Here is a 25,681-nt window from a genome sequence, read left to right on the forward strand (position 1 = left end):
GGCTTGAGTTTTCTTCTTTTCATACTCAAGTATTTTAGTCCTCTGAGCTAAAAGAGCAGAGCTCCTATTAATAAACTTGGAGGTGCCTAAGATTATTCTAAATAAGTTTAGCATCATGAGTCATCGATGGATGTTCTGAAAGCCTCCTTCCTTTCTCCTCCCCACCCAAATCATCTTCTTTGTCAATGTACTACTTTGCTGGCAAAGTGAGTGAATAAGCACAAAGGACTTGGGAAGGGGGCCCAAAAGCAGAAGAGTGTTGGTACTACGGCCTTAAATTTTTTAACATAGCCTTTATAAAAAGGACTCAATGAGACTCCTCCTTTCACAAAGAATTCCCATTTTCTGGGTTTTTTTTTTAATATGGAAATATTCATATTCATTAATGTTTATTATGTTCATAATAAAAAAGAAAAATTTTAAATGCAATAAAAAAGAAAGTGAGTGAACAGGTACTTTCAAAACTGAAAAGCAATGAGAGAAAATAAAGAGTAGGCACAGAAAGTCACTGTCCTAGAATTTAATAGTCAGCACTCAAATGCTACAGAGTAAACTGTACAAACCTATCAGGAACATTATCTCATACAGCAGGGATGTTCATTCACTTAACACGGAATCATCACCTTACAAGAATAAGGAGGAAGGGGAAGAACGGCCCGGGCTGCAGCCTGAGGAAAAGAGTTTGGGCAACAGCTGTGCTTGGCTTTGGTCTCCTCCGAGAGGTATGCCAGAACTCAGGTGCTCTATTTGTACAACCTCTTCTATGAAAACTATTCATAATAGAAAATACCAAGCGTGAAGTATTCTTAAACATGTTATTCTGAACACACACGAAGAGAAAATATTAATACAAGCAATAAAGTAAAAGTCTTTTCCACGATGACCTTAATTAAAAGCAAACAGTTCTCATTCCTGAGTTAATAAGATTGGCAGCTCAATATCATGGGAACAGCATTCGGAGGCTCTCCCGCTAACTCACTGGACACACGTTAGGCCGTTCAGTTCTCAATCATGTTTGATCTTTGTGACCCCATGTGGGTCTGAGGACAGATCTGCCCTCAGGACAATGAGTCTTCCTCACTCCAGCCCCAGGACTCCATCCACTGCCCCACCTAGCTGCCCTGGCACTTAGTAGGTACCCAATAAATGCAGGGCAGCTAGGTGGTACAGTGGATAGAGTGCTGGGCTTGGAATCAGGAAGACCTGAGTTCAAATCCAACCTCGGACACACAGTAACTGCATGACCCTGGGCAAGTCACTTAACCCTGTTTACCTCAGTTTCCTCATCTGTAAAATAAGCTGGAGCAGGAAATGTTAAACTACTCCAGCATCTTTACCAAGAAAATACCAAATGGGGTCACAGGACTGAACAAAAACAATAGATGCTGACTGATTGATCCTGACCCTGCTTCCTCATTCATCACACAGGGACAAAACTGTTGCCCCATTAACCACACAAGATTCTCATGAGGCTCAAAATATTGTACATGAAAATATCTTTCAAAGGGTAACATAACCATAGAAATTTAAAGATGAATGTTATCCATAGAGGATGCATTCTGCCTCACTCACACCTTTTTTAGTGACTTTACACAGTAAATTTTAGCATGTCTATATAACTACTTCATTTGCCTATTATCCTTGATCTGTTTTGAGCCAAACTATGCCAAAAATTTGGGAAGAGAAATGAGTTGGTGATCCACATTATTCTAACTTCTCTTTTTTTAGCAAAGTTATTCATATATTCCATAAGAAAAACTGCTAAGAGCAGGCTTTTGAGGGCAAATGTCCCTCTATTCTTGGCATCAGCACATGACCTGAGCTCAAGGCACTGACTTCCCTGCCCTTCCTTTTTATCCCCTGAAAGGAAGAGCAGCTGTTGGAAAGGGCTCCTCTCCACAGAGTAGTGACAATCAAGCCAACTCAGAAAAACCCTCCACTTGCTGCTTTAACAACAAATCAAAATGAAGAGCTGCTGGATATATGCTGGTAGGAAACTAGGAAATATGGGCAAGTAAAAGGAACAGAGGACAAGACAACAGCAAAGAATGCAGAAAGCTGTGAAAAGAGCAGGGAAGGAAGGACAAGCACAGAGAGGGGCACAGGCCTACAAAAACAGCATGAGAAGCAGTGACACTGAATGAGCTGAAGCTGCAATAAAAGGCTGTGGCCCACAAGGGCTTTCATAGATACTCGTACAGGGAAACAGGGAAATCGAAGGACAAGCTAACAAGTGACCCTAGGAGCCATCACAGCACAGTGGCAAGGGCACCGAGTCTCAGGTCAGAGGACTCTGGATTCAAATTATGCCTCTGATCCTACTTGTGTGGATTTGGACAAGTCATCTAACCTCCTGGGCCTCAGAGGCCAACAAGAAGGTTGGACTAACCGGTCTCTAAAGTTGTTTCTATCCCCACAGTGAAGATCTAGACCTCTACCGTGATGACAAAGAGAAGATTTCTGTACTGCTGTAACAAGGAGAAGAGATTCGGAGTGAGAAAGACAGAACAAAAATGGCTACCAGAGCTAACATTCAAGACAGGCCAAGTGAAGGCCAAGTTACCGAGTTACCCCCCACCCCCCCCCCCGCCCCAATAAATTCATTCTTGGAGAACCTAAAAAAAGGGGGGAAATAGTTTTATTACTGAGTCACCATCAGTGATACAGGAAAAGAAGCAACAAAAAGTCTGGAAAAGACCAAATCCCTAGTTTTCAAAGAAGAAAAAAAGTGGATTATGCAAATGAAAGGCCAATGAGTTTGGCTTGGATTCCTAGTCAGTGAATAAGAAATAAGAAATAAGAAAAGATAACTGCCAATCACAAACTACCAGCACAGCTTTGTCAAGAATGAGTCAGGTCAGATGAACTCCATTTCCTTTTCTGGCAGATGGAGAAAGCCTAAGACAGACTATATACGTCAAGATTTACCAAAATATTTGATCACACTTTTCATGCTCTTCTAAAAGACAAGATTAAAAAGGAGCGGGACTCCACGAATCCACACTTAGGGAGAACTGGCAACCAGAAAAATGACTAGACCTACAGTAGTCAGGCCAACGTGGGCCCCTCTAGTAGAGCGTCAAAGGCACCTGTCCTTGGGTCTGTGATATTCAACTTTTGTATCAAACAAAATGAATGAAGGCAGAGATGGCACATAACTAAAGGGAAGAGCTAATAACCAAGTCAGGATCCAGAAAGACACTTCTTGACATTATGTCCAAAGATGAGATTGAATAGAAAAGAACCTAAATTCCACATCTGGGTACGCAAAACTAATCCCATAATAGAAGTGCCAGAGGAGGGAGGCCTTGCGACACAAGAGTACCTGGGGAAAGATCTGAGGATTTTGGTTTACTGCAAGTTTAAGGAGTCAAATGTGAACTGGCTGCCACAAAGTTGATGCAATCTTAAGCTGCATTCAAAGAAGAATAATATCTAGGAACAGGAAAATTATATTGTGCTTTGCACTCTGCTCTAGTTACACACTTTTAACAGTAAACTTTGGATGGAGGAAAATTATAGCACTTTATAAATCTGAGTGCACTGCACAGTTTTTATAAATCTTAACTCACCATTTCTTTACATGAATTCTACAGAATTATTTCTTTTAAATACTTAAATTTAATCCCTGAATTAAATGTGCTATTTAGGGATTTTCATAAAATACTGTTTGTTTCACTTTACTATTATAATCACAAGGTATACATGGTACTCATGACCTTGAAACAAAGGCTCCTTTCTCCCCGTTTTATTTTTACTGATCATAAAAGGGAAAGCTACTTGAAATTAAGATTTTATCAATAGATAAAGGCACACTAGAGATTAATGTCTGATTACTACAAAAGCCTAAAGGGAAAAAAAAGTATCATGGGCTAGACCTGACTCAGGATGATGCTGCACATCAGATTTGAGATCACAAGGAAATGAAACACTTATGGACCATTCAACAATCAACAAAGGATGTTTACTTAGTCATAGCATGAGACACTCAACAAATCAAGGAACAGAAGAATTTAGCTAAGGTGGGTGTGTCATTCCACAGAGACAACGCATTTGGTCCCTGGTGAAGGTCAGGGTTTGGCAACCCCAGCACCCTGACATGGTTGGCCACAAGTAGGAATCAGTGCTACAAGTGAAGCTTGAACCTCCTTGGCCAAAGCTCTCTCTCTCACTTTTCAGAGAAAGGAATGACCTAGGATGTTGGAAGAAGGTATTCCTAGCCCAATGGATTATATTGTCAAATAACATCAAGAATACAGCTGAAAAACAAATGTCCTCCCCCACTCCTGGTACTAGATTTAGGGACACACCAAATTTCACATACTCTAATATATACAAGCTATATTTTGGGCTAGATATTGGTCTACATTAAGTCTTGTTAGGTGACAGTAATGTTTTAAACTGTGCTTCCAAGGTACTCAGGGTCAATTTTCAAGATATCTCAAAGATAGGAAGACTACCCCAAAAAAAGGAAAGCTGACAGGTGGAATTCCTCCCCATTCCACCAAAAACCTTTAGGGTTAGTAATCAGCAATTAGTGACCTCCATGCCTACTTTCTCATCTCCAAAATACCTTTATGATAAAAATCTACGCACATGCTAAGAGTATGACTGATAAAAAATATAACAAGGCAAGACAGACCACATAACTTATGAGAGAGGGATCTACATGAGGGGTTCTTAACCTAAGGTCCATGGGCCCTACCCCGCAAGGTAGGTGAGGCTGGATGAAAAATCAGATTTTTATTTCCTTGGAAATTCTATGTATTTTATTTTATGAATTGAAAACAAAATTCTGAGAAGGGGTCCAAAGGTGTCGCCTGACTGCCAAAGGGATCTATGATACAAAAAAGGTTAAGAACTCCTGGTGCAAAGAATATAAAACACTACTCGATTTCTCTTGATTATTTTGTAGAGAAAAAGAAAAACCTTAGATTTTCCATAAAGATTGCATAAGATTCTTGGACTGATATATCAATCCACAGAACTAGCTTTATTCAGTGGTCCTCTAATGATCTAAATATCAAAGAAGATGTAAAAGTGGGAGATATAGGTTTGCCAAAGGTGCCTGCCAGTGTCACAGACGATGCCCTAAACAATGTCCGATGAAAGAGAGATTATCTAAAGATTGGGACCATCTGGAAAATGGCACCAGAGAGCTGGAGCCATGATGGCTGAGTAAAGGCAGGGACTCGCCTGAGCTCTCCCTCAAACGCCTCCAAAGACCTTTAAATAATGACTCTAAACAAATTCAAGAGCGGCAGAACCCAGAAAAAGAATTTTCCAGCCCAAGACAACTTGGAAGGTCAACAGGACAAGTCTGTCACCCCGGGAGAGAGCGGAGCACAGTCCAGTACAAGCTGGCCCCAGCAAACCAGGAGCAGGCCTTGGGAGAGACTCAATCAGTAGCAGCAGCAGCAGCGGATTTCAGCGTGCTTAGCCCATAGACAGTAGGAGGGTGAGACAACAACTGGTCAGAAGGAGATTACAGGGGTCTCTTTGCTGGCACTGAGGCAGGCTCTGTTGCTCTGCCCACACTCAGATCCAGGTCTTGGTCCTGGGAGGCAGTCCCAGGGTGAGGAGGGGCGCTGGCACACCAGAGCTTGCGGCCACAGTGGAGCAGGAACCCTCCTCACAGTTCCAGGACAGAAAAGATTGCTTGTGGTCACTCGCAGACCAGAGCAAGGGCCAGGAGGGAGTAAGCACCTCTCCTTAGATCAGACCACCTTGCAAGAACTGAACACTTACAGGCCCCTAGAAGCATCTCTAAAAACAGCTGCGTGAAACCCCTGAAGCTCAGGACAGTGCCCCCTCCGCCCTGGAAGCAGAGCCTCACTTCAACAAATGTTAAAAGTGACTGGGAAAATGAGCAAGCAACATAAAAAAAAAAAATTCTGACCATAGAAAGTTACTATGGTGACAAGGAAGATCAAAACAAATATTCAGAAAAAGATATCCCATGTCCAAAGGCTCCAAGAAAAATATGAGTTGGTCTCAGGCCATGGAAGACTTCAAAAATGTTTTTGAAAATCAAGTAAGAGAGGCAGAGGAAAAATTGGGAAGAGAGAAGCAAGAAAATCATGGAAAAAGAGTCCACAGCTTGGTAAAGGAGACAGACAGACAGACACACACACACATACACAATACTGAAGAAAATAACAGCTTAAAAAATGGTCTAGGCCAAATGGTAAAGGTGGTACAAAAAGTCAATGAGAAGAATGCCTGAAGAAGCAGAATTGGCCAACTGGAAAAAGAGGCCCAAAAAATCACTGAAGAAAAAAAACCTCCTTAAAAAGTTAAATTGGTCAAATGGAAAAGGAGGTACAAAAGGTCACAGAAGAAAATATTTCCTTAAAAATTAGAATTGAGCAAAAGGAAGCTAATAACTTTATGAGAAATCAAGAAACAATAACATAAAACCAAAAGAATGAAAAAAAAAATAGAAGACAATGTGAAATATCTCACTGGAAAAACTGAGCTAGAAAACAGATGCAGGAGAGATAACTTAAAAATAATTAGACTACCTGAAAGCCATGATCAAAAGAAGAACCTAAACATCATCTTTTAAGAAATTATCAAGGAAAACTGCCCTGATATTCTAAAACTAGGGGGTAAGATAGAAAGGGAAGGAATTCACCTCCTGAAAGAGGTCTCAAAATGAAAACTCCCAGGACTATTACAGCTTCAAATTCCAGAGAAATTCAAGGAGAAAATACTTCAAGCAGTCAGAACAAAACAATTCAAGTATTGTGTGTGGAGTCACAGTCAGGGTAACGCAAGATTTAGCAGTTTCTAAATTAAAGGACTGGAGGGCTTGAAATATCATATTCCAGAAGGCAAAGGAGCTAAGATTACAACCAAGAATCACCTACTCCCCAAAACTGAGTATAATCCTTCAGAGGAAAAAATGCATATTCAATGAAATAGAGGACTGTCAAGCATTCCTGATGAAAACACCAGAGCTGAATAGAAAATCTGACTTTCAAATGACTCAAGAGAAGCATAAAAAGGTAAACAAGAAAGAGAAATCACAAGGGACTTAATAAGGTTAAACTGTTTACATTCCTACATGTGAAGATGATACTTGTAACTCATAAGAACCTTCTCATTAGGGCTGCTAAAAGGAGTATATATAGACACAGCACAGGTATGAGTTGAATATGAAGGGATAATATCTAAAAAAATAAAATAAAATTAAGGGGTGAAAGAGTAACATACTAGAACAAACAGAAAGAGAGAGAGAGGTAAAATGGGGTAAATTATCTCATATAAAAGAGGTAAGAAAAAGCTTTTACAGTGGAGGGGAAGATGGTGGAGGTGAGGGGGAGTAAGTGAACCTTAACTCTCATCAGACTTGGCTCAAAGAGGGAACAGCAGACACACTTAATTGGGTATAGAAATCTATCTTATCCTGCAGGAAAATAGGAGGGGAAGAGGATAAGAGAAAGGGGGGGAGGTGATAGAAGAGAGGGCAGATCGGGGGAGGGGGTAGTCAGAAGCAAAACACTTTTGTGGAGGGAGAGAAAGGGTGAAAGGAAAGAGAGAACAGAATAAGTAGGAGGGTAGGATAGAGGGAGATACAGTTAGCAATAGTAATTGTGAAAAAAAAATTTTGAAGCAAGTTTCTCTGATAAAGGCCTTATTTTTCAAACATATAGAGAACTGAGTCAAATTCATAAAAATAAGAGCCATTCCCCAATCGATAAATGGTCAAATGATAATGAACAATTTTCAGATGAAGTAATCAAAGCTATTTATAGCCATATGAAAAAAATGCACTAACTCACTTTGGATTGGAGAAAAAATACAAACTAAAACAATTCTGAGGTACTACCTCATATCTATTAGATTAGCTGGCAAGAGAGAAAAGGAAAATGAGAAATGCTGGAAGGGATGTGGGAAAAATGAGACATGAATGCACTGTTGGTGGAGTTGTGAACTGATTAAACTATTCTGTAGAGCAATTTGGAAATATACCCAAATGAAACCATGCATACTCTATTACCTAGCAGTACCACTACTCGGTCTACATCCAAAAAGAGATAAAAAACAAAAAGGAAAAGGATCTATGTATACAAAAATATTTATAGCAGTTTTTCTTCTGGTGACAAAGAATTAGAAATTGAGGGGATGCCCTTCAAGTGGGGAACAAGTGAACAAACTGTGGTATGAGATTACGATGGAACACTATTGTACTATAAGAAATGATGAGCAGGATGCTCTCAGAAAAAACTTACTGTGAAGACTTCCATGAGCTGATGCAAAGTGAAATGTACAAGGCAAAGTAACAGCAGCATCATAAGATAATCAGCTATGAATGACTTAGCTATTCTCAGCAATGCGATGATCCAGTACAACTCTGGACTTAGGATGAAAAATGCTGTTCATCCCCAGAGAAAGAACTAATGGGCTCTGAATATAGATTGGAGCAGACTTTTTTTTTTACTTTCTTTGTTTTTTCTTGAGGGTTTTTTTTGTTTGTTTGGTTTGGGTCTATGTTTTCTTTCACAACATGACTATTATGGAAATGTTTTGCATGACTGCACATGTTTAACCTATATCAAATTGCTTGCTTTTTCAATGAGGAAAATAGGGAGGGAGGGAGAGAATTTGGAACTCAAAGTTTTAAAAACGAAATGTTAAAATCTGCCTTTACACATAACTGGGGAAAAATAAAATGCCAAATAAAAAAATAATAAAGATGGCAAGATCCTCCAGAAATTTCTGAAGGTTCAATGAAATACTGCTCTATACAGAACCCAGAGTTGTTGAGAATCTTTATAAATGGAATACACTGGGCCACAAGAAATTATAAAATGGACAGTTTCAGACATAATTAGTCTATATGAACTGATTTAGAATGAAGGGAATAGAACCAGAAGAATATTCTATATAATAACAGCACCATCGATATAAGTATGAACCATGATTCCAGAAGAGCCACACCCCCTAACAGAGGGGAAAAGACTCAAGGACTCAGAATGCATTAGGAGACATTCATTTAGGGATATGACCAAAGAGATAATTTACTTTACCTGACTATGCATATTTTTAACAATGTCTTTCTCTTTTGTTTTTATTTTGGTTTTGTTTTGGGTTTTTTTTTGGGGGGGGAACCTAGGGCAATAAATGTTTGTCAATTGAAAATGATGCTTTTTTAAAAAGAGAATCTCCAGGAAAACAAAAATTTTAAATCAATTCCAGGTAAAGGTACTACAGATCACCACAAATTATGGAATAAAATACTAAAGAGTTTTTAAATTCAAATCAGTGAATGAGAATCTCTCCAAGAAAATACAGGCAAGTCATAAAACACTGGGGTTAGAAAAGGCCACTATTTTCACTGAAGGAAATACAGAATAAAACACACTGTAAAGCCCAATTTGACAACACAATTACCAAAAATGCTTAACTATGACATAAGAAAATCCTGTGGTTACTATTTGAAAATAATTTTGACAGATTTAAAAGTCAAGCCAGAATGAGTCTAATTGGAATTTAAAGTTTCTGAATCACCACGCAATTTCACACAGCCAAAAGATGTGCAACATAAAATCAAGCCAATCCATACCTTTTCTGCTTTCTTGTCGGAGATATCTTGCTTCTCTAAAACTGCCATACTTTCCTTCAGATTCTTCACAATGTCTGCTGGAGACTTATGAGATTTTCCAAATGGGAATGGCATGACTGCAAGCTATACAGGGCTTCTGTCTCCTTTTCCTGTTTTATCTGTGGACAAAAAAAAAAAAACACCACAAACCAAAGTCAGAAAAAAGTGGGTTTTGAATTCCATAAATAACACAAAGGAGTTTCATGTTTGATAAACTCTAGAGTCTAGCCTAAGAGAACTAATACTTTGCAAACACTGACATTTAACTAAGGTCTGAAATCAGGAAAACCAGCACTGACCACCAATAAATTTTACCACTAGAAATCATGCTAGTGATCGTAATACTCTCGATAAATATTACTTCCACAGCACTTTCATTCTATTCAGACAACGCCCATGGGAGAAGGTGGGGCCTGCCACCATGGTCCCACCTTCCCAGATGAGGAAGAACAACAGGCTCTGGGCCATTCAAGTTGTCTGGCGTCATTCATCTGTGACCTCAACCAGGCAAAGCCACCTAGCTGAAATGCACAAGGGGGTCTTTAAAAAGCTCCTGATCTTTGAGAGTTCTCTGAAAGGCTCAATGAGTCTCCAGTCTCCTGTGATCTCTTATGTACTGTGAATTCCATCTGTGCAGATAGGCGGTCCCCTGTTCTACACCTTAAAGTCCAAGAGAGTTGTCTGTGGCACTCTTCAATGACCTGGCCTGGATCAGAGAGCCAGTGTGTGTCAGGGCTGGTAGAGAAAGAAAACATTCCATAATCTGAGGCTCCTTTTTTAGCCCCAACATCCCCTCTTCTCGGCTCCCTCCCAGCCCTGACATTTTGACTTCCCTGGCTTTCGGTTCCTCCACTCGTTACTGACTATGCTAAAAGGTGCCTCTGAGTGCCATTGAGCTAGGCAGCACACAGCGGGCACAGTGTTTTCAATCTGTGGTCCGTCCTAGGTGTGCCACCTATAAGGCATCCACCCACTCCCCAAACAATCAGGTTTCTCTACTGACCTTCATTAAGTCCAATCACACCTTGGCACTGGGAGGGGGCAGAAGGCAGGGCAGGAAGGACACAACCTACTACTACAACTTCCTTCTCAGAACTCTGTACTTTGGCTCAGTCCTCTTGCTATCCAAAGTCTCCCAACGCAACAAGTCACCAAGGACTCTCCTCTTCTGACCATAAGGCAAAATTACTTCTAGTTAGTTTTCCCTTCTCCACCCTCCCATTTTCTTGGTGGACATATATTAACTTGGTATGGAGAAAAGGAACTGGATTAAACTAACCCAGGTATGGGTGACTAACACCATTCCTACCTCATTCCTCCTTTAATCCTCTCAAAGGTGCTTGCTCAGTAGCTCAAAGGAATCTCTAGTCAGTAGAATATAATACAGGGAGTTGAGGGCAAGGTAGCCTGTCTGAATGCAGGCAGGTAGCTCAGCTCACACATTAAAAAAAAAAAAAAACTTAAAAAAAACCAAGCTGGGGCAGCTAGGTGGAGCAGTGAATAGAGTACCAGCCCTGGAGTCAAAAGGACCTGAATTCAAATTCGGCCTTAGACACTTAACACTTACTAGCTGTGTGACCTTGGGCAAGTCGCTTAAACCCAACTGCTCTGCATTCCCCCCTCCAAAAAAGCAACAACAAAAAAAAAAAAAGAAAAAAAAAAAAACAAGAGAGGAGGGGGAAGCCCCCACCCAGACCAAATAATTAGCAAGAAACTCAATGAGGAACTTCAATAAGTGACTTCTTCCAGCCTCCAATATCAGCCAGAAACACAGCAGCAATAGGAAAGATGGGCCACCAGAAAAGCCGGCCAGATTAACCAAGTTGGAAGGAAGCCTGCTGGGCTGCTCAAACCTCTTCTTGTATCCCACTTTGGATATGGAAATGACTATTTGGGGAGGGGGGGGGGTGTGAGTGTTAATTTCAAAACAAAAACAACCCCCAAAAAAGACTGAAGACAGGGTGGCCAAAGGACCTTTTGGTGGTAGACCTTGTCTTAAGTCATACTCTACCTAAGGTCAGTTGTAGGAAGAGGAAAAGAAAAGAATTGTGGCCCCCATTCTCCAAATATTGGACTAAAGAGGCAGAGGTTAATGATGCTGGTAGATACAAACAGCCACTCTCCTTAGGTTGCCAGCCCTAAGCTGTGCTGAGCCTGTCACTGCTCTCTGCCAGTGCCCCCCTTTGGGGGAAGCAGAGAATGGGCCACTGAGAGAAATCACACTCATTGTGCTGCCTTCCTAGTTTGTGGTTCTGCCCAGGAGCTCTCTCTACCACCTGTGTACCAAGCACATACATGTATACACACACCACACACACACTCACACATACCCACACATGTTACTCCATATAAAAAATAAAAACTTTAGAGGGAAACAATACACATTTTAAAATTTATTTGCTGCCTTTGAACCAAGCTTTCCAGCCCCCAAACCTATACACAGGCTGTCCCTTAGGACAGCTGTCCCCATTGTTCACCTATTCAATTCCTACCTCTCTTATACCGTCCAACTCAAAGGCCACATCTTCCAGGAAGTTTTCCACAAGACATTTTCCCCTTGGACTTCACACTGTCCTTTTTATGGTGCATACCTGTAATGTCAGGTAATACTGTTTATCAGAAATATGTGGTGGGATTTTAGCCTACTACTAAAAGTGATAATAGCTCCTTCAAGGCAGGTCAGGTCTTATCTAAACTTCCTAACTCCCCCAACATGATGTCAAGCTAAAATTATTCAAGAGGCAGCTAGCACAGAACTAGAGCTCCATGAAGAGATCAGCCTTGGATAGAGAGACCTGGGGAGTCGCTTGCTTGCAAAGAACCGATCAATGAAATCGCCACCATCAACACTCACTAGCATTCATCTTATGCTTTAAGGTTGGAAAGGCGCTTTACAAATAAATAACTAATGATATCATTATCCCCACTTTACAGATGAGGAAACTGGGGCAGACAGAGGTTAATCTGAACTCAGGTCTTCCTGAGTGCAGGCCCAGCATGCCGTCCACCGTGCCACCAAACTGCCTCCAGGCAGAGTCCAGCTTTTCTAAGAAAGTACACTGAGAGAAAGGGGCTAACGGCAGGGCTTTGGGACACACCTCTGGTAAGGGAACACTATATGCATGATAAGAAGCAGTTACACATGCAGGAAGAGAAGCAAGGAGAAAACTCAGGGCAGATAAGAGGATTCTAGAGGAAGGGGGAGCCCACACAGCCACAAGATGCACAGAGGACACTGAGGATAGGAGGATGAGAAAGGGGCACTGGATTTTCCTTTTAAGAGATCACTGGTAACTTTGGAGAAAGCAGCTTCAGTTGAGTGGTGGGTGAAGTCATGAATGAGAGGAGAGGAAGTGGAGATAAGCAGTAGAGAGATATTTTCCTAGGAGTTTGGCAAAGAAGGGGAAGAGAAATCAGCCAATAGCTGAAGAATCAAGAGCTCCCTAGCAGCTGTGACCAGCAGTCCCCAAGCACAGACCTGAGACACACTCTTGTTTAATAAGCTCTGAAGATCAAGTACAAACTCTGGCTTACGTGTAACCCCTTTCACGACTGGCTCCAACCGACCTTTGGTTTGAACCACTGGACAGTTCAGCCAAACTGGACTTCCCAATGTTCTGTCTCCCAAGCCAGGAATGCCCTTCCCTGTCACCTGAGAATCTTCAAGTTCCTTGTCTCTTTCAAAGCTTAGCTCAAGGACCACGTCCCTCATAGAGCCTTTCCTGACCTGCCCCCTCCCCGCCACTGTGGCTTTACTCAGTAGATCTTGGCAGGGGCAGGTGCTGTCTCCCTTACAGAATGTAAACTCCTCGAGGGTGGGGGCTGGGTCATGTTTTCCTTCTCATCCCCAGCTTAGCACAGGAAGAAAGGCTTTTTGACGGATCGACTGACCACAACTACACTACAACTCACTGAGCGATCTTACAAAGCTGCCTGGTTAAAAAATGCATGCCCCTGCAGCCAGCCTGGTCATGCCAAATGTGTCTAGACTTCCTTCCCAGTGCCAGGCTCACGCCCAAAGTCTCTCCAACTTGAGAGGGGCTCTCAGGGCCTGGGCACTGCTAGGGCAGGATAGAGAGCAGCTAATTTAACTGGCTCTCTATGATCCAAAGACATCTTTATGAACATCAGTAGCTGGTATAGTGCTGCGTAAATGGGAGGGTATTATTCTAGAACAGAGCACAGTCATCCTGTAAGTGCAACCTAGTGACACTGGCCACCTTGCTGGCCATCACACACAACATTCCAGAACTCCAAGTATTTTCCCTGGCTGTTCCAGGTCTGGAAATCTCCCCCTTCTCATCTCAGCAGCCTAGTCTCCTTGACTTCCTTCAAGTGTGAGCTTGAATTCCTCCTTAATAAAGCCCTCCCAGTGAGGGTAGCTGTTTGTATGTGGGTTGTCTCTACCATCAGAGAGGAGGGACAGCCTGTTCCCACAGTGGCTATTACAAAATCCCTTTCCCCTTCCCCTTCAGGAGAGGCCCCCAAATCTCCTACTGTACTGAGAAAACAGACAATCCTGCCCTTGAGTACCCTCAATCTCCTCTCCTCTGGTCTCCTTCTTGGCAAGGCAAGCCCCTCTAGTTCAGGCCTTCTTCTTCCTCTCTCCAGGGTCTTAGCCCCTCAATGTTTCCCTCTCATCTTCCCCTGCTGACCACACCCTTCCAATGACAAGCTTTCAGGATTTTCCTTCCATGGCTCCTAGTTCTGCCTCCTCAAACCAAAGAGAACAAAGATAATCCTTCTTTCACAAGAAGGACTTCGAATGTTGCCAAGTTAGCTCTTATGCTCCTTCCAATCTTCTCTTCTTGCTCAGCTCCTTCAACAGGTCATCCCACGTTGTGGACCCAAAGTCTTTCCCAAGCTTGTTGCCCTCCCTGGGCCCACAGCACAGCACTTAGAACAAGCAGATCCAGAGTCAGAAAGAACTGGTTTCTCTTCAGAGACTTCCTACTGCTTCTGTGTAACCCCCTCCCTCTCATCCTCAGGAATCTCATCAGCAAAATGGAGATTATACAGCAAAGGGTTACTCTGAGGATCCTGAGACAACATACGTAAAGCACTTTGGAAATCTTCAAACACTGCAAAGATGTCAGAAACTGTCCTCAACTGCGGAATCCAGAACTGAAGAAAATACTTTGGCTATGGTCTGACTAAGGCAGAGTTCTGCTCTGGGTGCCACATTTTAGCAACAACACTACAATCTGGAAGATTTTTAAAAGGAAATAGCTACGTATGTTGTGATTAAAGTGAGTTAGGCATGAAATTCCCTAAAATGAGGCAAGTCTTCATATGAAATATTAGGAGATATATAATATGATAAAGATGGAACTACTTCTTTAGAGAAGCCATGAAAATGCTATTTTAAGTGAGACCACAATTCACAAAATCATTTTAAAGAACTCATCCTTCAAACTTAAAACAATTTAAAACTAGATATCATAATAAACTAACATGAGTCTGACATAAAAAGTTATATGTTTAAAGTGATTTTAGATTGGAAGTAACGAGTCTCTTACACAGTGGTGCAATAAACTTCAACTTTTAAGGAATTTCTTTCCAAAAAAAGTCACTGCAAACAATTTCATGATCCAGCCTCTTGAATTCCAGTTGGATTCTTTCATTTTGGTCTTTCTTTGTATCCATTGTGCCTAGGGTGATACCTGGCATAAAGTATGAAGTATGCACTTACAAAACTTAAGTGATTCTAGAAAACATCCAAAATGTAAAGTAACTCTCCTCCACAAAACTTCTAAAGCACATTTCAGAGTGTTTCTCAGCTAGGCAGGGGGCCTGAGGAGTGGAGAACGAGCCCACCTCTTCAGAAATGCAAGTCCTTTAGACATTTTTCAAGAGCTGGGAGTATCAGGTAGGCAGGGTGCCTCTGATTTATAATCCTACTCTATGTAATGCATTTTTAGGAGTTTAAAACACAAAATTCACCAACAGAAAAGTTGCATTTAATGGTCAGAAGGAAGTGATAAACCATAAATACTCTCAAGTACTGTAAAGTAGACATTCTATCCCTGAATGGAAAAACAGAGGCTGTTTCTCCCACAGCATTTTCTGGATGAGACATGTTTGTCATTTTTGTTATTTATGTACCAGCTTAAATAATTTGGGAAACCACAGCTTGTCCCTTAGTTCAAGGTGAAGCATTTCAGAAACCACAATATTTCTTGGTCCTTACTTAGGCAACCACCTCCCCAAGTGCTTTCACTGGTATAACCTCCTCTGATTCAATCCTCACACATGGGCTAGAAAGCAGGCAGGCCAGGTATTATGAGCCACGTGTTACAGTTAACTCAACAAGAGTTCAGAAAAAAGAGACTTACTGACCCCAGGGTCACATAGTTGGTAAATGGCGAGGCTGGCTCCTCACCCAACATTCTGAACCAGCCAAATGCTTTCAGTGTTACTTGATATAAAAGGAGGGGATGGTCAAAGGATCACAGAACTGGAAAGGACCGTTGGAAATCATACAATCTGACCCTCACACATTTCAAAATTCTCTGCAATTTGACTTCTGACCTCATCATTCCACTGAAACTGCTTTCTCCAAAGTCACCACTTATTTTCCTGCCATAGTCAATGGCCTTTCCTGCCCTCCTACATCCTGGTGTCCCTGGATGCTCTCTGATACTGCAGGTCCCTTCTCCTGGAGCCAGGCTTCTTTCCCTCCAGTTTCAGGACTCGGCTCTCTCTGGGTTCTCATCCTCCTACCAATCTGAGCAGCCCTCAGTCTCCACGGCTAGACCTTTGTTCAGCTCACACCCATTAACCAGGGGTTTCCTCCAAGGTTCTCTCCTTCGCCCTCTTCTTCTGTATTATCTCACCACCACTGAGGAGTTCAATGATCTTCTCTCAGCAGGTGACTCCCAGATTTATATATGTCACCTAGCAGATACCCTGAGCCACAGGCAGCCATCACTAACTGGACATCCCACAGACACTGCAAACTTAACATATCCAAAACAGAACTCATTATCTGCTCCCCCCCCCCAATCCTCCCCTCTTCCCAACCTGCCTATTAACATCAAGAACAGCACTACCATTCTCCTAGTCACCCAGGCTCACAAGCTCAGCACCATCTTCATTCCCCACTTTGGCACCTTTACAACTTCTCTCATCTAGGTCTCTTCACAGTTTGCTAAAACCTACAGACACTTTATCAGATTTAATGTTTTTAGATGAAAAAAAAAAGGATTTAAAGGAAACCAATTATATTGAAATATAATTAAATTTTTTTTACATTCATGGGCTAACATGAGGTTAAGAACCTCAGTTCTGGAGGTGGCTAGGTGGCGCAGTGAATAGAGCACTGGCCCTGGAGTCAGGAGGACCTGAGTTCAAATCCAGCCTCAGACACTTAACACAAAGCTAGCCATGTGACCTTAGGCAAGTCACTTAACCCCAATTGCCCTACCTTCCCCCCTCCAAAGTGGGGGGAAAAAAAAGCAAAAAAACAAAAAACCTCAGTTCTATACCATCTTGCTTAGTGATGCAATCAACACCAAGAGGTTCAATCATCATCTCTAAGCAGATGGTTCCCAACTCTCTAATATCTATCCCTAATCACTCTCCTGAGTTCCAGGCTCCCAGACCAACTGCCTTTTGGACATACTGCACTGGATGTCCTTCCTCTTCACTGGCGAGGGTAATTCCCATCCTTCGAGTATTCTCCTCACCATTTCCCTCTCGCCTGCTCCACCCCCCAGCAGGCATGGGGTAACCAGTACACAGGCTGCTGCTGCCAGCCCTCATCATTCCTATCTGCCCATCTCTCATGTACGTCCCCTTCTTCCCATTTTCACAGCTACTGCTACAGGTCATCATCCATGCTTCTTACCTCAACAGTCTCCTACGTGGACTCCCGGCCTCAAGTCTCTCTCTACTTAAATCCATTCTCCAATCAGCTCCCAAAGTCATTTTCCTAAAGCTCAGGGCTGACTAGATCACTTTCCTATTCAAAAAATTCTGGTGGTTCTGGCCTCCAAAACCAACTCCTCTGCCCTTTAAAGCTTTTCACAGACAGGTCACTTCCTAACTTTCCAACCTTCCTCTATGCTTCCTTTCCTCCACACAGAGATCACGCAGCTGCCGGGGCCTACCTGCATGCAGCTCCTCAACAAGATGTATCCCAACCTGCGTTCCAACAGCATGCCTTTGGACTGGCTACCCCTGTGCCTGTAATGCTTTGCCTCCTCATCAAGGCCGCTTAGTCCCCCTCAGCAGAACTCCCCCAGATCCCCAGCTACTAGCGCCTTCCCCTTGAAGCCTACTTATTTACGAGCTGCCTCCTCCATCGGAATATGAGCTCTTTGAGGGCTGTGGCTGTTTCTATTTCTCTGTCCCCCCAGCTCTGTGCAGCGCCTGGCAAACAGTGTTTGATAAACGCCTATAGACCAAATGACTGAAAATATTGTTATTATTATTATTTATGATTGCTAACAATTCAGATCTTTTAAAATTGGAAAACTGTTTTACTTTCATCATCTCATTAAGTCCTGTTAAGTAGGGTATGACTGACAATAGGGATAGAAGGAAAAGGGGAAAGGAACAGGATGTATGACTTCACTGGCTCCAGGAACTTCCAGGTAAAGAAGAAACTCCTAGCAATGCAGGCACCTTCTCTGCAACTTAGAGAGCTGCCTAGAGCAGAAGGAACAAACATTCCGCCAGCAACACTCCTGAGTATGGGCTGAACCAAATTAGAATGCAATTGGGAAATATTTAACAAAATAAAAGTAGAGCCTAGAGAATGTTAATGTGTATTTCCAAAGTTCCTAAGTGGCATGCAGGAATCCTTCTGAAGAGCTTAGTGGGCTCGTTTCTAGTGGGGTTTCACACCACTGGCCCAGAGGCTGCCTCACCATGGCCTACACCACACTGCCCCGCATACTACACTTAATATTATCCCCATTTCACAAAGAAGAAAACTAAAACTCAGCAAAGATAAAGGACTTGCCCCCGCATGGAGCTAGGAAGAATGAGTGGGACATTTGGCTCCAAGTTCAGTGCTTTTTTCACTACATCAAATTATCCAATTCCTAGAATGTTCAGACAAGACCTGGTACCAAGAAAATAGAGAAACCAAAGGGGGACAGTCTCCTCTGATCAGAGGGAGCCAGAGTCAGAAACCAAGAGCTAGGAGAGTTAGTCAAGATCTATTCTCTATGAAGTTCCTGATGATTCCAAACACAGGAGACAAGAGGCAAAATGACATTCGTGAATAGAACATGACAAAACGTTTGGGTAGTGTTCATCTACACCTTCTCTGAAAATATTATTAATAGAAAATTCGTAACACAACAGTTAGCCTGAAAATCTAGTATGTATATTCTTCATGAAATGCCCTCTGGATCAGTTCCCATGCGTTCAATTATCTTCTCTACACAGATGGGGCCTATATGGCAGCTCTGGTCTCTCTAGTGAACTCCAATCCCACATCACCAACTGCCCATTAGACTTCTCCACCTGAACTTCCTGCAGGCATCTCAAATTCAACATGTCCAATGCAGAATTCATCCCGTTTCCTTACCCATATAGCCCATTCTTCCTAACTTCTCCACCAACATGATCCTTCCAGACACCCAGGTCATCTCTGACTCTTCACACCTTCCATGGAACCTCTTCCCTTCATCCCCACCCACCACCCTTCTCTCATTCACAAAGTCAGCATCCTAGTTCAGGGCTTCCTAAGTCTTCCCTGCATTACTGCAAGCCCCTAATAACTGGCCCCCCTGCCTCCAGTTTCTCCCCTCCATCCTCCTCCACACAGTGACCAGGGACAATCCTAAAGTTTAATGCCATTTCCTCTCTTCTACCCTGAGGGTCAAAGACAAACTGCTCTCAACGCCATAACACCCATCATGACCTGAGCCCCGACTGTCTTCCCAGTCTCATTACACATCACTCCCCTTCATAAGTCCTATGGTCTAGTCAATGGGGACAATGCCTCTCCTTGCCTTTGAACTGACTGTCCTCTATAGTTAAAATGTGCTCACTTCTCATCTCTTCTTAGAATCCTTCTCTCCTGCTTGAGGCCTTTTCTGATTCTCCAGTAGCAAATATTATCTCCCCCACCCCAAAATTACTGTGTTACATTCACTTAGTGTTTTGTTTGTATATTCTCCTATATCTACAAGCTGTTTCCCTAAAAGAATCTAAGCAGGGTCAATGCAAAAGCTGTCTCTTTTCTGCTTCTGTATATTCCCAGTGCCAGTATAGGGCCTGCCACATAAAAGACTTGACTAAGAAATGCTTGACTGACTACTTAAACAATCTTTTTTACGCCAGATGTCTGATCCTAACTGCTTGAAAAGAAAGCTTTTCAAGATGGCATCATGACAATAAAGGATCCACAAAGCCCGAAGAATTCGCACTCTCTGAAGATCCTCTGCTGGCCTAGAAATCTGCTCCTACGAGATCTTTCTCCATACAAAATTCCCAATATAACAAGGCCCTTTGCTTCACATTGTTTAAGAACTGGAAAAACCCTCCAAAGCTGGCTCATCCAACTCAGTGTTGCCCAACCATCTCCTTTCAAGTAAGATATCGGGATGACCTGGGGATCGAATCCGGGCTCAGACACTTAGCACCCACCCAGAAACACCTGGCTGTATAACCTTAAGCAAGTTACTTAACCCTGATTGCTTTAAAAAAAAAAAAAAAAAGCTCACTCTTCAGATGAATAACGTGCCACAGTGAAAAGACCCTTGACTCTGAAGTCAGTCAGAGAAGCTGATTTCAAATCCAGACACTGACACTGACCACCTGTGGGCTCAATCTCTGGGCTTTATTTTCTTCATCTGTCAAGTGAGAGAATTACACTAGCTGACTTCATCCCTTTTCAGTGCTAAATCTATGCTCCAAATAATTCTGATTGTAATGGCTGGGGGAGTGGGCACCATCCCACTTGTTTGATAAAAGACAGGGAAATAACCATACTGAGAATGGTGTTTCTCTGACAGGCCTGAAAGGATTTCCAGGATTAACGAAGGTACTCTTATGGTGCCTTTAAATATGAAATATTAGCATCACTGACAGCAGACTAGGTAATGATGATAGTTCTAAACTTTGCCTAGAGAGAGCCTGAGTGGATCTCCTATGGAAGATTTACTGGAGGACATGGACAAGAATCACAAAAGATAAGAAAGTTTGGCTAAGTTACTATCTACACCAAGGAAGGGAAAGGTAATACCACAGATTTGAAGTACTCACTCTCTCACCAGTTGTCTAAGTGAAAATGGGAGATTTTAGCCAGCATTAGACGCTTTGAAAAACCAGCTGGCTGGGTTGGAAATGAATTTCATCACAAAGCCAACATACGAATTAAATGCATTACAATAAAAAGGCAGAGTGTTTCTTCATCTACTTCAATAATAAAGATAACATGTAACAGTGCTTCATGCAGCAGAATAATGGCAAGCCTTTCAGCACCGCACAGTGGACAGTGCCCTGCATTTGGTGTCAAAGGATGAGCTTTCAGATCCCACCTCTGTCCCTCAGCATTAAGTAATCTTGGGCAAGTCATTCACCTTCCCTGTGCCTCAGTTTACTCATCTGTAAAATGAAGGAATTAGACTAGATGGACCACTCCATACAGTCTGTAGTTATTTCCTGCTGGAATAGTAATAAACAGAAAGGTGAATGATTTGTGTGAGTTTGTGGTGTGTTCTGCCACTGGACTGATGTTATTATTACAATTAATTTTTAATTGAATCTCGGGTTTTCTAAGCAGATAATCACTGCATCTGCAAACCGATAATTTTGTTTCTTCTTTACCTATGCTTAGTCTCTTGCTTTCTTTTTGTCTTATTATTCTACCCAGAATTTACAGAACAATTTAAAATAATAATGGGAATAATGGGCATTCTTATATAATTTAATCTTCATCTCTCTGGAAAGCCTCTAGCATTTTTTCTTTATAGATAATGCTCTTTTTGAACTTTAGGTGGATGTTGTGGACATTGCTTCCAGCTCTAAATCAATACCCAATGAAATTGATCTGACTTAACCTATCCAGAACCTATGAATAAACATTTATTAAGCACCCACTGTGTGCCAGCCACTGTGCTAAAAACTGGGGATACAAAAAGAGGCAAAAGAATCCCTGTCTTCAAGGAACTCAAAATATGATGGAGGGAGACGATATGCAAAGAAATATATACAAACTATGTACAGAATAAACAGGAAACAATTAACAGAGGAAAGGCACTAGAATTAAGAGGAGCTAGGAAATGATTCTTGTAGAAGATAGGATTTTAGTTGGGCCTAGAAAATATCTAAAACATAGCAAACACTCAAGAACTCCACTCAACACAAATGTATAAGGTACTGTCTCTGGGATTATAGACATAAAGACAAAAGCAAAATATTCCCTGTCCTCAAAAAACTTACATTCTAACAGAGATAAGGACCCGCAAGGAAAACAGGCACTCTCCATCCAGTTACTCTGCCCCCTCACTGTTCCTTTGAACAAGATACCCTTGCCCCTTCAGCTCCCAACTTCCTAACACTTCCCCTAGCTGCATCCTGTGCCTGGACTCTCTCCTGCCCTTATTGGCCTCCTGACTTCCCTTTCTTCAAGTCCCGGCAAAAACCCCATCTTCTGCCAGAAGTCTTTCCCAATGCCCATTAGAGATTATCTCTAACAGATCCTTCGTAGATCCTGCTCGTACAGAACTTCTGTGTGTTGTTTCCATCAGACTGTGTGTGACTTCTTTCTGACGGCAGACTTTTCTGCCCCTTTTTTGTGTCTCCAGTGGCTGGGACATGGCAGGTACTTAATAAATGCTTCATAACAAGAAAGTTGGAGGGAAAGAGCCCGAGCGTCCGGGAAGATTAGAGAAGGCTTCCCTGACGAAGCACTATCTGAGCTGTGAAGGAAGGCACAATAATGAAAGCAGAAAGTCTCTGAGAGGCTAAAATATCATCACAATGTCTTACTTAAAGAGAATCAAAGCCAGTCAGAAGCCTTTCAGAGATCCTGCGAGGAAGGAGGCAGAGTAAGGCAGTCACCATCACAGAGTAAAATCAAACTAAGGATATTTACAGGCTAAGCATCAAGTGCTCTGTATCGTGCAACTCTTGATAATGCAAGAAAAGCCTCAGGAGGGACCCCACTGAGCTGTCTAGGAAGCAGTCTCTTTTCCAACTTCAGTCCAGCTCGCCCCCACCCCTGCCTTTCTACATGGAAGAATTTTCCTCTTGTTAATTACTTTGCTATTCTGTAATAATTAAATCTCTGCTATTGGAGAAAGAAGGGAAATGAGGCCAGTGCACTTGTATAGCTTCAAAATTGGCTCCATAAGCTGGAGCTGCACTCCAGCCACAAGTGCAGAGGCAAAGACTGCTGACAGGGTGCCCAGAAGGATCTATTTCCTTCATCCACTGTTTTTTTTTTTAATTAATTAATTTTTCGCAAGCTTTTTTTTCTTTTTCTTTCAAAAAAAAAGAAAATTTTTGAGTTCCAAATTTTCTCCCCCTCCCCAAGACAGCATGTGCAATCTGATACAGGCTCTACATATACATTCACATTAAGCACATTCTCACAATAGTCATGTTGCAAAGAATTAGAACCAGGAGAATGAACAATGAGAAAGAAGAAACAAAACAAAACAAAAAAGAGAGAAAATAAATAGTTTGCTTCAATATGCATTCAGACTTCATAATTCTTTCTCTGGATGTGGACAGCATTTCTATCATGAGTCTTTTGAAATTGTCTTAGAATCTTGCATCGCTGAGTAGAGTCAAGTCTATCAAAGCTACTCGTCGCACACTGGCTGTTACTACCTACAATGTTCTCCTGGTTCTGCTCACTTCACTCAGTATCAGTTCATTCAAGTCTTTCCAGGTTTTTTTGAAGTCCATCTGCTCATCATTTCTTAGAGCACAATAGTACTACATTACATTCATACAATTTGTTCAGTCATTCCCCAATTGATGGGTATCCCCTGAATTTCCAAGTTCTTTGCCACCACAAAAAGAGCTGCTATAAATATTTTTGTACATGTAGGCTCTTTTTCCATTTGTATGATATCTTTGGGATACCGTCCTAGAAATGCTATTGGTGGGTATGTACATTTTTATGGTCCTTCCATTTGTTTTTAAATATCTAGCTGTTCATCTCCCCACGGGTGGTAGATGAAACAATTTTATCTTCTATGTCCAGCTGTAAATTTCAATTAAATATCAAAAGCTTCATTTTCATAGATTCCTATATTAAAAACCTGAGGCAAAATACTCTCAAACAACCTTATCTGTGTGTCCTGATATGGATGTTAAGGTAATATATTTCTCTATTTGCCAAATATTTACAAATTGCAAAGGGAACAACCTAGGAACAGTCCTCTTGCCCTCTAGGTGGCCATAACCAAAATGCCATTTCATATTTCAGGGTGAGTTTTTATTTACAAAATGCCTTCATACACATTCATCTGATCCTCATTAAAAAATTCCATGGAAGAAAGCAAGATTATTCCACATTTTTACAAATAAGGAAACGAAAGCTCTGAGAAATGCTAAGTGTTTTGCTCAAAGTCACACAGCTAACAGAGCCTAAACTCAAACCTAGTTTTTCTGATTCTTGGGAAGGAAGAGAGAACAATGACCTAAGAAGACAATTAAGGTCTAAATCACACAGCTAAGTATTATTATCTTTTCATTGCAAACCTATTGTCTATACCCTTATTTAAAACTCCCTGGAAAATACTTACATTTTTCAGGGGCTACCACTTGGGGAGGGGGGGTAACATCCCACAACTTGTTTAACAACGTATTTCTTTTCATTTGTCCTACAATTTGAGTTCCCTAGTTCTGGTCCATAATGACTCCTCCCTGTCCCCACCCCTCCCCCCCCAAAGCATTTACATACCATATGTAGAACTACAGTATAGCACACAACCTACATTTAAAAGTACTTTACAGCTTCTAAGAGCCCTAAATCTAAACCAAATCAAAGGACTAAAGCAGCAAATACTAACATTAAGTCAATGATTCAACAATGTTTAAAATGTATGTGTCTATGCACACAAAAATTTAAATATTATTCTATTATTTTGAAGACATAAAAAGAATAATATTATCTGTCAGGAGAACTGGATTTTTGATCCTGGCTCCCTTTACTCCCCTGCTAGTTATGTGACCTTAGATAAATCATTTAAGCTCACCAAAGCCCCACGTTCAGCATCTGTAGAATAGGAATAATTCTTCTACTGCTGAGCTCATTCAGCAGTGGTGGAGAAAGCATTCTGTTAACTCTTAAGTACTATTCATCTCTTCTTTATCTGATCCCAACTCTGAGATCTAAATGTCAAGCTGGAAGGGACCTCAGGTCATCTGGTCTAGTCCCTTTATTTTGCACATAAGGAAACTTGAGGCCCAGGGAGGTGAGATGGTGTCATTCAGGCAAGTGCCCACCTGGTCACTCAGATGGTATCCGAGGCAGGATTTGAACCCAAGTCCTCTGACTTGAAAGCCAATGCCCTTTGCCTTGTACCATGTCATGACAAAGTTCTAGAAAAGTTGAAATAGATTTATGAAGAAAACCAAAGGCAATCTTTTTTGATAGGAAGCTTTCAATTTCTAATCCAAATTTAATGCAGTCTAAAAGTATATTCGGATATGAATGGCTGGCTTGAAGTCAGAATCCTGGGATCACCTAGAGCTAACCTGGACACAAGCTGGAGAATCACAGTCTTCCTATTCATTCAAGTATCAGAGAAGACTAAGCTGGAAGGACAAGTAATCTGAACTAATCTTTTATGTTCACCTGAACATGTCAAGAACCTTGGCTCAGCGATGGTAATAATGACAATGATGATAACAACCACAAAAGCATTTATATGACTCTAACTGTGTACCAGGCACTGTGCTAAGAACTTCCCCTGCCTTAAAAATTAATCAACCAAAAGACATTGTATTATGGACCTGCTATTTGTAGGGCCCTGGGAATGCAAAGAAAAAAGTGAAACAGCCTGCCTTCAAGAAGCTTACTTTCTATCACTGCTACACACACACACACACACACACACACACACACACACACACACACACACACACACACAC

At 41.7% G+C, this 25,681-nt stretch overlaps 1 protein-coding gene across 1 annotated transcript in view; it reads right to left on the reverse strand.

Annotated features, from left to right (window-relative positions):
* Positions 1 to 25,681, reverse strand: part of CAB39 (calcium binding protein 39) — a 109,509-nt gene that overhangs the window by 41,425 nt on the left and 42,403 nt on the right. Inside the window, exon 2 of the mRNA XM_069103250.1 lies at positions 9,572 to 9,729. Within this exon, the coding sequence (XP_068959351.1) occupies positions 9,572 to 9,685 (114 nt within the window). The 5' untranslated portion in view covers positions 9,686 to 9,729. The remainder of the gene's footprint in view (positions 1 to 9,571; positions 9,730 to 25,681) is intronic.

This window comes from Petaurus breviceps, unplaced genomic scaffold (genome assembly GCF_028583685.1).
Source record: "Petaurus breviceps papuanus isolate PSGF00001 unplaced genomic scaffold, PetGlider_PUasm1.0 567, whole genome shotgun sequence".
NCBI classification, from domain to species: domain Eukaryota; kingdom Metazoa; phylum Chordata; class Mammalia; order Diprotodontia; family Petauridae; genus Petaurus; species Petaurus breviceps.